Source organism: Portunus trituberculatus, chromosome 12, assembly GCF_017591435.1.
Source record: "Portunus trituberculatus isolate SZX2019 chromosome 12, ASM1759143v1, whole genome shotgun sequence".
NCBI classification, from domain to species: domain Eukaryota; kingdom Metazoa; phylum Arthropoda; class Malacostraca; order Decapoda; family Portunidae; genus Portunus; species Portunus trituberculatus.
Genome location: NC_059266.1, coordinates 12,466,322 through 12,479,958, shown reverse-complemented (window position 1 = coordinate 12,479,958; position 13,637 = coordinate 12,466,322). Strand labels below are relative to the sequence as shown.

Sequence of the window (13,637 nt, the reverse complement as noted above, 5' to 3'; positions counted from 1 at the left end):
GAGTGGCAGTAAACATAAGGCTTGAGAAAGAGTGAGAGTGACTCCTAGTTTAGTCAAGTCCAATCTATGAGAGTATTTACACCATATCATTTCCTTCTATGACTTCTGCTCCTTAGCCACTTGCCACTGGAAGTTAAAAAATGTGTGTTACTGATATCAGTCACAGGCAGTAAATTACCTAATTTCTATATAGAAATATAATTTTCTCTCTCTCTCTCTCTGCACAAAATAAGAAATAAAAGACAAACATCTGCTAACCAAATTCTTCTGTACTCCAACATGTCTGTGTTGAGATGTGCACATGTGTGAAATACTGCAAGAAGACCTAAATAAGATCTGGGAATGGAGTAAAAAGTGGGAAACGGAATTCAATGTGAAAAGCCATGTCATGGAAATGGCAAAGAGTGAAAGATGACCCGTGGGAATCTATAAGATGGGAGATGGAGTACAACTGGAGAAAGTAAAAAAGGAAAAGGACTTAGGAGTGGCAATGAAAGAAAACAATCAACCAGTAAGCCATATTAATAGAATTTTTAGAGAAACATAATTTTCTAAGGAATATTGGAGTAGCATTTCACTACATGGACAAAGAAATGATGAAGAAATTGATAAGTACTATAATAAGACCCAGATTGGAATATGCAGGAGTAGTGTGGACCCCTCATAAAAAGAAACACATAAGGAAATTGGAGAGACTACAAAAAATGGCTACAAGAATGGTTCCAGAATTTGAAGGGATGACATATGAGGAGAGACTAAAGGCTATGAATCTACCAACCCTGGAACAAAGAAGGGAGAGAGGAGACCTGATACAAGTTTATAAATTGATCAATGGAATGGACCAAGTGGATAATGAGAAACTGATCCTGAGAGAAGAATATGACATCTGAAGCACAAGATCGCATAGTAAAAAGCTGAGAAAGGGAAGATGTCTGAGAGATGTTAAAAAATATAGTTTCCCGCAAAGATGTATTGAGACGTGGAACAGTTTAAATGAAGAAGTAGTGTCTGCGACAAGTGTGCATACTTTTAAAGTAAGATTGGATAAGTGTAGATATGGAGACGGGGCCACACGAGCATAAAGCTCAGGCCCTGTAAAACTACAACTAGGTAAATACAACTTGGTAAATACACTCACACAAATGCTCACACATTCAACAAAATACACACACACACACACACATCCCGTATCAGAGCATTGATGCATGGAACAAACTGAGCGTGGATGTGGTGTGTGCGGCGAGTGTCAGTCAAATGAAGGAAAAATTGGACAAGTGTGGACAAAGAGACAGGACATAGAGAGCTACGGCTCGGGCCCTGTAATCACAAATAGTTAAATACAAATAGGTAAATACACAAAATGGAATGCATTGAATAATGGATTCCATTTTGCAGCACATAGTGTACATAACTTTAGAAAAAAATTTGATAAATGGAGATATGGAGACAGGACACTATGAGCCCCGCTCGAACCCTGTACAATACAATTAGGTAAATACACACACATTTTGAAAATTTTTTCCTGATATTCAATGGAGGAACATTATGGTTAATACAGGGGAAATATGAAATATTCCTACTGAAGTATAACAAATGAGTGAAGAAATATGTACTTATTTATAGAGTAAAGAAAAGTATACACACTTGGAACAATGCCAGATGTATAGAAGCTATAAAGGCAAAAGATAAAGCTTGGGAGAAACTCCACAAGCAGAGAAATGAAAATAAGAGACAGCAGTATATGGATGCAAGAAATTAATATATTAGAGTAAGGAGAAAAGAAGAAAGAAACTTTGAGAAAGATGTGGTGCGAAGAAGCGAAGATGAACCCAAGCTTTTCTACAAGTTTATAAATGGTAAGATGAAGAATAAGGAAACAATAGAAAAAGTAATTAAAGGAGGGAAGACATACCAAACAGAAAAGAGAATGAGTGAAATAATGAATGCATTTCAAAACTATGTTCACTGAATAAGACAAATTTGCAGAACCAAATAGGACATTGCATTGCTGAGGTTTACAGGAAATGATAGTGCACAAAGAAGATATTGGAAGACTACTAGATAATTTGGATGTCAGAAAAGCAATGGGGTCGGATGGTGCATCAGGCTGGGCGCTAAAATAATATAAAGAGCAGCTATTAGATTCAATTTGGAAAATTGTTACAAGTTCATTAAAAGAAGGTAAAATACCACTGGAATGGATGAGAGCCAACATAATCCCTATATTCAAAGGAGGAAAGTCAACTGAGCCATTAAATTACAGACTGGTGTTACTTACAAGTGTTGTGGGGAAGATATGTGAAATTGTTATCAAAGAAAAATGGTTTAAACATCTGGAAGAAGAACAAGTTATATTGAACAGACAATTTGGGTTTAGGACAGGATGGTCATGTGTGTCGAACTTACTAAGTTTCTACTCATGAATAATAGGACAGGAGAACAGAGATGAATGGGTGGACATGGTATACCTGGACATAAAAAAGGCTTTTGAAAAAGTCCCTCATGGCAGGCTACTTTGGAAGTTTGAGAGCATAAGTAAGATATTTGGATTAGCATATAAAATGTTGACTAATATTAGAGTGGCATTTCAATTCACGGATGTAGATATGATGAAAAAAATTATCACAAGAATGATACGTCCTAAGCTGGAATATGCAGAAGTGGTGTGGTCACTGAACTCTAAAAAAGATATAAGAAGATTAGAACGGATCCAGAAGATAGCTACAAAGATGGTGCCAGAACTAAAGGACCTAATATATGAAGAAAGGTTGAAGGAAATGGGATTGCCAACCTTACAAGATAGAAGAGAATGAGGAGAACTAATAACAATGTATAAAATAGTAAATAGCATTGAAAATATAGACAAGGAAGACCTGGTGCTTGTGACAGAAGATAGAAGTACAAGAAGACATATGAAGAAGATTAGGATGAGGCAGTGTGTGAAGGATATTGGAAAATACAGTTTTCCACATAGAAAGTGGAATGCATTGAGTGATGAAGTTGTTACAGCACATAATGTGCATAACTTTAAAGAAATATTAGATATGTGCAGATATGGAGACAAGACACTATGAGCCCCACTCAAACCCTGTACAACACAACTAGTTAAATACATCTAGGTAAAAATGCACAGCTCCTGGGAGCTCCTGCTGCCAGGAGCTCCCTCTGGCATTGTGAAGCTGACTTAGACTGTATGTACAGGGGGAAATGGGCCCATAAAGTTGTCCTTTCTCCTAAGTAAGCATGTGCTTACTGGGTGCTGTTTGGAGTGAAAATGGAGGGAGAGACAGATGTAAGTGGTGCTGCCAGACGTTTGGTTTCAAAACATTAGCCATATCTAGAAAACCCAAGATTTATTGAAACACCATTTGGGCTTAGGAGACTGGGAGAAGATAACACTAACAAAGAATTTTCAGGATTCAGAGAGGATAAAGTTAATGTGAGAAGACTGATGAACGTGAAGAGGGAGATGAGATATATGAAGGAAGTGATTTCAAGTATCATGGAAAAAATAAAACAAATTAACAAAAGGAACACTGAACTAAAAGTGAGAATAGAAGAATGTGAGAAAGTAAGAGAAGTAAACCAGGTGATGAAAGAGGAGATAAAGAAACAAAATGGTATATTAATGGCTACATGTTGTGAGTATGAGGAGTCATTAAAAAGCCTACTAGAGAAAATACAGGATGGGGCAGGCAAAGTGGAAAATAAAATGGGTGAGATCAAATTGGAGGAATTAAGAAAGGCCTGGAAAAGGGAAGAGGAAGAGGAAAAACATAAATTCTAAGAGGTAGTCAAGAGGCATATAGAAGAAAAGACAAAGGACACTGTAATACAAGTAATTAAGGAAAAGGAAGATTTGGTGAGGGACACAGTGAAATGAGGAAATGTTTACTAATTTTGGGGCTGAAGGAAAAAAAACAAAAACATTTAACAAGTTTGTGAGAGAGAGAGAGAGAGAGAGAGAGAGAGAGAGAGAGAGAGAGAGAGAGAGAGAGAGAGAGAGAGAGAGAGAGAGAGAGAGAGAGAGAGAGAGAGAGAGAGAGAGAGAGAGAGAGAGTTGGCAAATGGGTGTTATTAAGTTAGTTCAAGATAGAACTCAGGGGTTAGAACAAGAAGTGGAAGAAGTAATTAGATTGGGAAGGTCTAGTGAAAGGGGAAAGAGACCACTGAAAGTGAGAATGAGATTGCAAGTGGCGGCAGAAGAGATAATGGCAAGAAAAGGAAAATTGGCTGAAGATGCTGAATTTAATGATATATGGATAAAAAGAGTTGTGAACCTGGAAGAGACAGAAAAGGAGAGACTGCTAACAAATGAAGCTAAGGAAAAAAAGGACCGAGATCAAGAAGATGAATCTCTACAGGAGGATTCTAGAAATGAAACTGAAGAAGTGGTGTCTTCAGAAAAAAAGAGGAGGTAATGGAGGAGGCAAGAAATCAAGAGTGACATACAAATATAGATGGGTTGCTGTCCAGTGTGTTGGAGATTAGAGACTACTTGAAGGAGAAAAGACTGAATGTAATGTGCATAGTATAAAACAAAGCTAAGGGAGGAGGTCCATGTTAGCTTTAAGGAAGAGGGATATAAAAGTTGGAGAAAGGACAGAAAGGGAAAAGGGAAAGGAGGAATGCCAATAATGGTTGGTTATAATATATGTGTGGAGTAAGTGCAATATGGTGATGGCATGGTGGAAGTAATGGAAGTAACGATCAAGACAGAAGAAATGAAAAAAAGGAGAATCATAGTCACATATGTGCCACCGAAGACAAATACATGGAGAACTGAAGAACAAAAGGAAATGCAAGAAGAGGTGATTAAATGCTTAGATATGATAAGAAGAGATGGAAAAATACTGTTAGCAGGAGACTTCAACTGCAAAAGAGTAAACTAGAGAGAGATGGAAGTAATGGGTAATGTTGGATCACGGAGCGAGGAGATGTTACAGTTAACTATGGTGAATAAACTGGTTCAGTAGGTGGAAGAAACAACACGGTACAGAGGTGAAGAGGAACCATCATTGCTTGACCTAGTAGTCACAAAGAAACCAAAGCCCACTCCTATAACTCAATATCAGAATCCAATGGGAAGAGGTGACCATGTAACATTAGAATTAGAAATGCAAGGGTGGTAAGTACTAAGATAGAGGGAGGACTACAAAAAGGAGAGATTAAATTATGCAAGAGCAAATTTTGAAAAGTTAAGACAATCTTTTGGTGGCACAGAATGGAGGAACATTATGAACAGCAAGGCAGTACAGGGGAAATATGAATTATTGAAGCAGAATTCTAACGAACTAATTTGGGAAATGGTTACAAGCTCATTAAAGGAAGGGAGAGTATCACTGGAGTGGAAGAGAGCTAACATAATCCCAATATTCAAAGGAGGAAGGTCAACTGAACCATTAAAATACAGACCAGTGTCACTTACAAGTGTTGTGGGCACAATATGTGAAATTGTTATCAAAGAAAATGGGTTAAATATCTGGAAGAAAAACAAGTTATATCAAACAGACAATTTGGGTTCAGGACAGGCCCCCTTGTGTTAGGAGACACAAAGGAAAACATTCAGTGAGGTCACAGCTCATTTACTGATATGTTTGCAACACCTCCTGATGCAACTGGAAGAATTCATGACTATAACTAAACTGAATAAAAGAGAAAAAAAAAAAAACATAAAGGACTCAAACCCTCTATATTAATATTACAAATAGGTATACATACACACTCACACACTCACCAGCTTCTCCTACAGCATCATTGAAGAGTGGCAGTGACAAGATGGAGGGTAAGACCATCCCTGCCAGACCGACACAATTCAGGGCCAACACCTTGACACTGACCCTCACTGTACGGTCAGGCACCAGTGACCCCAGGTGACCAGACAGAAGAAAGGATGAGGTCAGGTAACGAGCTAGATATTTCACAGGCATGTCCTCATCCAAAAAGGATCCAATAGACCCATTTGCCTGCAGGAGAGAGAAAAAAAGAGTAGCAACACAAATTTAGAGAGCGAGAGAGAGAGAGAGAGAGAGAGAGAGAGAGAGAGAGAGAGAGAGAGAGAGAGAGAGAGAAAGAGAAAATAAAACCAATATTGAAACCAGCCACTAATTCATTTAAAGTTATTACTGCTACTATACAAAATGTACAATCACCTTTGAAGCAAACAAACAGTCAAAAATGTACAATACATATGGAAAACCAGCTAGGGAAAGATAATAACTTTAAAAAAAGTCACTGAGAAACACAGGTATTCTGCAATGTATGATTGTAATTATTTCTGAAAATTCACTCATAATGTAAATGATTGTTAAATAAATAGACTTAAAACTGAATACAAAAGACAGTATTGCATTCCTAGACCTATCTATGTCCCCTCTAGAATAAATGATTATCATGAAATATATGTAAATACAGTTATTGTATAAAGTTATAAAATATGTACATGTTATGAAAACAAAACAAACAAAAGAATAAAGCAATGAAATTAAGAGAATTAGAAATAATCTTTGTACTTAAATCCCATTATAGTGTTGTGTATCTCCATATAGGTGCCCTTTAAACCCATCAAAATCATAAAGTATCATATGTAAATACATTATTGTCATTTTGTTGAACATCTGCCTGTTCAAAACTTCTCCAGTTGACCACAACAAAGAGATCTCTATATTTTCCAATACCAGCTCTCCCATATCTAAATCTCTATACCTTATAATCTTCATCCATTGTATTTTCATCTTTCAAATGAAACTCTATCAAGACATGGTCACTTTTACCTGAAAAATTTCCATACTGCATAGTTTCAATAATTTCCATGTCCTTGTGTGTGTGTGTGTGTATTTACCTAGTTGTATTTACCTAGTTGTAGTTTTACAGGGCCTGGGCTTTATGCTCGTGTGGCCCCGTCTCCATATCAACACTTATCCAATCTTACTTTAGAAGTGTGCACACTCGTTGCAGACCCTACTTCTTCATCTAAACTGTTCCACGTCTCAATACATCTCTGCGGGAAACTATATTTTTTTTTATATCTCTCAGACATCTTCCCTTTCTCAGCTTTTTACTATGCGATCTTGTGTTTTGGGTGTCATATTCTTCTCTCAGGATCAGTTTCTCATTATCCACTTGGTCCATTCCGTTGATCAATTTATAGACTTGTATCAGGTCTCCTCTCTCCCCTTCATTGTTCCAAGGTTGGTAGATCCATAGCCTTTAGTCTCTCCTCATATGTCATCCCTTCAAGTTCTGGGACCATTCTTGTAGCCATTTTTTGTAGCCTCTCCAATTTTTTTATGTGTTTCTTTTTATGAGGGGTCCACACTACTCCTGCATATTCCAATCTGGGTCTTATTATAGTATTTATCAATTTCTTCATCATTTCTTTGTCCATGTAGTGAAATGCTACTCCAATATTCCTTAGCAAATTATATGTTTCTCTAAAAATTCTATCAATATGGCTTACTGGTTGATTGTTTTCTTCCATCGTCACTCCTAAGTCCTTTTCCTTTTGACTTTCTCCAGTTCTACTCCATCTCCCATCTTATAGATTCCCACAGGTCGTCTTTCACTCTTTCCCATTTCCATGACATGGCTTTTGTTCACATTGAATTCCATTTCCACTTCTTACTCCATTCCCAGATCTTATTTAGGTCTTCTTGCAGTATTTCACAATCCTCCTTTTGCTTTATAACTCTGCACAGTTTCGTATCATCCATAAACAAATTTATGTAGCTGTTCACTCCTTCTGGCATGTCGTTAATATAAATGAGGAAAAGTACTGGTGCCAATACTGACCCCTGTGGCACTCCGCTTTCTACTGCTCTCCACTTGGACTTCATATCTTTAACTACCGTCCTTATTTCTCTCCCCCTCAAATAATTTTCTATCCATCTCAATGTGCTTCCTTTTAAGCCACCCTTCTCCTCTAACTTCCACAGTAATCTTGCGTGTGGCACTTTGTCAAACGCCTTTTTTAAATCCAAATAGATGCAGTCAACCCATCCTCTCTCTCTTGTACTCTATCAACTATTCTAGAATAGAAACTCAATAAATTAGTTACACAAGACCGTCCTTTTCTAAAACCAAATTGGCTATTTGATATTAATTTGTTGTCTTCAAGGAACTCGATCCATTGTTTCTTTATTATTCTTTCACACATCTTGCATATTACACTAGTTAGTGATACCGGTCTGTAATTTAAAGGTTCTTCTTTCCTTCTGCTCTTATATATGGGAACCACCTCAGCTCTTTTCCATTCTACTGGCACTGTTCCATTTTCTATTGAGCATTTTATGATGTTGTATATAGGACTTGCTAGTTCTTCCCTACATTCTTTCAGTATTCTGCCTGAGACTTCATCCGGTCCCATTGCCTTCTCTTCATCCAGTTCCTTCATTAACTCTTTTATTTCAAGCTTGGTTACTTTAATCTCTTTCATATAGATTGTCTCTCTATTACCCTGTGGCCTCTCAAATTTGGATTCTTTAGTAAAGACCTCCTGGAATTTTTATTTAATAGTTCTGCCATACTTTTTGGGTCTTCCACCATCCCGTTCTCTCCTTTTAACCTTTCTATTGTTTCTTTTTGCCTAATTTTTCCATTTATGAATCTATAGAACAATTTTGGTTGCTCCTTACATTTTTCGACAATATCTTTTTCGAAGTTCTTTTCCTCTTCCTTCCTCACCTTAACATATTCATTTCTCGCTGCCTTGAAGTTTTCCTTGTTTGTTGGATTCCTATTTCTCCTCCACCTTTTCCATGCTCCATCTCTTTTCTCCTTTGCCCTAGCACACCTTGCATTAAACCAATCTTTCTTTCCTTCTTCTTTTGGTCTATATTTTGGGACATATTCCTGACTCCTGTTTTGTATATTTCCAAAAATAAGTTATATTTGTCTTGCATTGTCTCTGAGTTTTCCATCTCCTCCCAGTCTACGTTTTAAAATAGTTCTTGAGATTCTCAATATCAGCCTTTCTGTAATTTAATCGGTCTCCTTTGTATGAATCGTCTCTATCTTCCTTTCCTTCTTCTATATCTATTTCTAATATTGCATGGTCACTCTTTCCCAATGGGCACTTATATCTTATATCGTCATTCATTTGTATACCCTTGTAAAAACTAGGTCCAATCTCGCCGCTCGTCGTTTCCTCTGAATCTTGTGCATTCCTTTACTCTCTGGTCCATCATATTGTCTATCATTAGGTTCAAGAATCTTTCTCCCAGGCTTCTTCCCCATACCACTTTCATAATTTTCCCAGTCCACTTCTTTACAGTTGAAATCTCCTACTAATATCACTTTTCTCCTTTCTTTAACGATTCTCATTAGACTCCTTATTGTGTCATCTATCATGTCTTTATATTCTTGATTGGTCCATGAATTTGTTTTGGTGGCACATATGTTACAATGATTGTTAACTCTTTTTTATTAATATGCATCTTAATATACAATACTTCTGCTTTTCCTTCCCCACATTCCACTTGGTTGATCACTATCTCCTTCCTTAACATTATCATGACTCCTCCTCCTCCTTTACCCACTCTGTCTCTTCTCCATACATTATACCTATTATCCAAATCTATTATGATTGCCTCATTTAGTTTTGTTTCAGCCAGGCATACAATATCTGGATTTTCTTTCCTTATGTAATCTCTTAATTCTAATTTACTTGATAAAACCCGTCTGTGTTCGTATACATCATTTTTAGTCTTTTGCCTTTATCATTTTAGTTAAACTTGTTCCACTTTTTCTCTTCCTTCTCGTTTATATACCATTTCCTTATCCTGTCTCCTAGAATTCTCCAAAAATGCCTTCTTCTCCTCTTCTGACCTTTCATTATTCTTTTCCTTACTGCTGCTGCCAGTTCATTGTATCTCTTCCTTTCTTCCTCATTTCTATTTTTCTTTATATAGATATCCTTACAGCCTTCTGTTTCTCTAAGTTTTGTTGTTCTATATAATATTTCTTCTGTTGCTGCTTGTGATTTTAGTAGTATTTTAATTGGTCTCGTTTTTCCTTCTTGATATGGTCCCATTCTGTTTATTTCTTCTACTTCCTCTTCCAAGTTCTGCCTATCTTCGTCATTAAGATTCTTCAGTAGGTCTTTGACTGATTTCATTTCTTCTTTTCTCTTTTTGGTCTATATTTTATATTTTTTCTTTTATTCCAAATACGACTACACTCTTCTTTTTTCTGCAATTTCTCTAACTAGATTTTCTTTTGTCTTGAGGACTCCTATCATTTTGTTTGTCATATTTTCTTCTTTTTCTTTAAGTTGTTCTTGAATCACCTCCTGAAAATCGGCCTTATCTTTCTTATCTTGGACTCTCCATGCTTGTACTTCTTTTTTAATCACGTTCTGTACTCTTTCCTCTTCCTTGTTTACTAGATCTTTCAGCTTCTCCTTTTCTTTCTCGGCTTTACCGAGTCCTTCTTCCATCTGCTTCTTGTAGTTAGCTACTTCCTTTTTTAGTTCTTCGTTTTCCGCTCTTAGCCTAGCTTCATTTTCTTCCACTTTTCTTATCCTTTCTCTCAGTTTTATAAACTCCATTTCCTGTTCTTTATTCTCTTTCATTTCCATCTTCTCCTTTATCAGTTTATCTAGTTTACATTCAATACTGAACACTCTCTTAAGTAGTGAAGTTGTCGTCGTATCAAACCCTTCGAATCGAATACGCGTTCTCCCTCACCGACATAGTCATCATCAGCCCCTTCTCTATTTTCATGTCTGCATTTGGATGGAATATCTTTTTCACTCATTATTCCTTACTAATTGATTTCATGGAGGAGTCCACACTACCTGCCCAGGCCACTGTAAATACTATACAACAGGTGTAGTGAAGATCAGCTGATCGTCGGAACTGCGCCAGTGCGTCTGCTCTCAACCGTGTCTCTCAAATGTGTGTGTGTGTGTGTGTGTGTGTGTGTGTGTGTGTGTGTGTGTATTTATCTTGTTGTAGTTATTTAGTTGTATTGTACAGGGTTCGAGCAGGGCTCATAGTATCCTGTCTCCATGTCTCCATATATCCAATTTTTCCTTGAAGTTATGCACATTATGTGCTGTAATAACTTCATCAATCAATGCATTACACATTTCCACTGTTCTATGTGGAAAACTGTATTTTCCAATATCCTTCACACACTGACTCATCCTGATCTTCTTCACATATCCTCTTGTCCTTCTCGCTTCTTCTGTCACCAGCACCAGGTCTTCCTTGTCAATATTTTCAATGCCATTTACTATTTTATACATTGTTATCAGTTCTCCTTGTTCTCTTCTATATTGTAAGGTTGGCAGTCCCATTTCCTTCAGCCTTTCTTCATTTATTAGGTCCTTTAGTTCTGGCACCATCTTTGTAGCTATCTTCTGGATCCGTTCTAATCTTCTTATATCTTTTTTAGAGCTCAGTGACCACACCATTGTTGCATAGGACATATCATGCTTGTGATAATTTTGTTCATCATATCTTTGTCCATGAACTGAAATGCCACTATAATATTAGTCAACATTTTATATGCTAATCCAGATATCTTACTTATGTGTTTTTGAGGGTTCAGATTTTCCTGTATAATTACTCTCAGATCTTTTTCCTCTTTAATCTTCATTATTTGTTCCTTTTCCATCAGATAGTTCCATACCAGTGTTCTCTTACTCTTTTCTGGTTCCATTATGTGACATTTTTTAGCAATGAACTCTAATTTCCACTTCTTACTCCACTTGTAAATTTTGTTTATATCTTCCTGCAGCAGTAAACAGTCATCCCGAGTTTTGATTACTCTTAATAGCTTTGCATCATCAGCAAACAAATTAATATAACTGTTTACCCCATTTTTTATGTCATTTGCATATAACTGCATCATAATGGGGATTACACTGACCCTTGTGGCACTCCACTTATTACTTTACCTGAAGACCTCCAAGTGTGTGTGCATTTGTGTGTATTTACCTAGTTTACTTAGTTGTAGTTTTACAGGGCCTGGACTTTATGCTCGTGTGGCCCCGTCTCCATATCTACACTTATCTAATCTTACTTTAAAAGTATGCACACTCGTTGCAGACACTACTTCTTCATTTACACTGTTCCACATCTCAATACTTCTTTGCGGGAAACTATATTTTTTAACATCTCTCAGACATCTTCCCTTTCTCAGCTTTTTACTATGCGATCTTGTGCTTCGAATGTTATATTCTTCTCTCAGGATCAGTTTCTTATTATCCACTTGGTCCATTCCGTTGATCAATTTATAAACTTGTATTAGATCTCCTCTCTCCCTTCTTTGTTCCAGGGTTGGTAGATCCATAGCCTTTAGTCTCTCCTCATATGTCATCCCTTCAAATTCTGGTATCATTCTTGTAGCCATTTTTTGTAGTCTCTCCAACTTCCTTATGTGTTTCTTTTTATGAGGGGTCCACACTCTCAATCATTCACCCCTTTCACTGGTAAACTCTGGAACTCCCTCCCTGCATCTGTATTTCCGAATTCCTACAACTTGTCTTCTTTTAAGAGGGAGGTATCGAGGCATTTGCTCCCCTAATTCTTGCTGACGGTTTTAGCACTTTTTGCTCATTTCTAGAGCCAGCACTCAAGTGGGCCTTTTTTAACTTTCTTTTTTTTTGCAAGACTCCTTATTGTGTCATCTATCATGTCTTTATATTCTTGATTGGTCCATGAATTTGTTTTTGGTATGGCACATATGTTACAATGATTGTTAACTCTTTTTTATTAATATGCTTCTTAACATACAGTACTTCTGCTTTTCCTTCCCCACTTTCCACTTGGTTTACCACCATCTCCTTACTTGACATTATCATGACTCCTCCTCCTCCTTTACCCACTCTGTCTCTCCTCCATACATTATACCTATTATCCAAGTCTATTTTGATTTCCTCATTTAGTTTTGTTTCAGCCAGGCATACAATATCTGGATTTTCTTTATTTATGTAATCTCTTAATTCTAGTTTACTTGATAAAAACCCCATCTATATTCGAATACATCATTTTTAGTCTCTTGCCTTTATCATTTTTAGTTAAACTTGTTCCACTTTTCTTCTTCCTTCTCTTTTATATACCATTTCCTTATCCTGTCTTCTAGAATTCTCCAAAAAAAATGCCTTTTTTTTCCTCTTCTGACCTTTCATTATTTTTCTCCCGTACTGCTGCCGCCAGTTCGTTGTATCTCTTCCTTTCTTCCTCATTTCTATTTTTCTTTATATATATATATATATATATATATATATATATATATATATATATATATATATATATATATATATATATATATATATATCCTTGCAACTTTCTGTTTCTCTGAGTTTAGTTGTTCTATATAATATTTCTTCTGTTGCTGCTTGTGATTTTAGTAGTATTTTAATTGGTCTCGTTTTTCCTTCTTGATATGGTCCCATTCTGTTTATTTCTTCTACTTCCTCTTCTAAGTTCTGCCTATCTTCGTTGTTTAGATTTTTTAGTATGTCTTTGACTGATTTCATCTCTTCTTTTTCTCTTCTTGGCCTATATTTTATATATTTTTCTTTTAATCCAAATATGATTACACTCTTCTTTTTTCCGCAATTCTCTAAATAGATTTTCTTTTGTCTTGAGGACTCCTACCATTTTGTTTGTCATATTTTCATCTCTTTC

At 36.4% G+C, this 13,637-nt stretch overlaps 1 protein-coding gene across 4 annotated transcripts in view; it reads right to left on the bottom strand.

The window, feature by feature from the left end:
* Nucleotides 1-13,637, bottom strand: part of LOC123502590 (huntingtin-like) — a 420,122-nt gene that overhangs the window by 367,284 nt on the left and 39,201 nt on the right. For all 4 annotated transcript variants that reach the window (XM_045251746.1, XM_045251745.1, XM_045251744.1 and 1 more), the window contains exon 10: nt 5,738-5,966. In XM_045251746.1, coding sequence (XP_045107681.1) covers nt 5,738-5,966 — 229 coding nt within the window. The remainder of the gene's footprint in view (nt 1-5,737; nt 5,967-13,637) is intronic.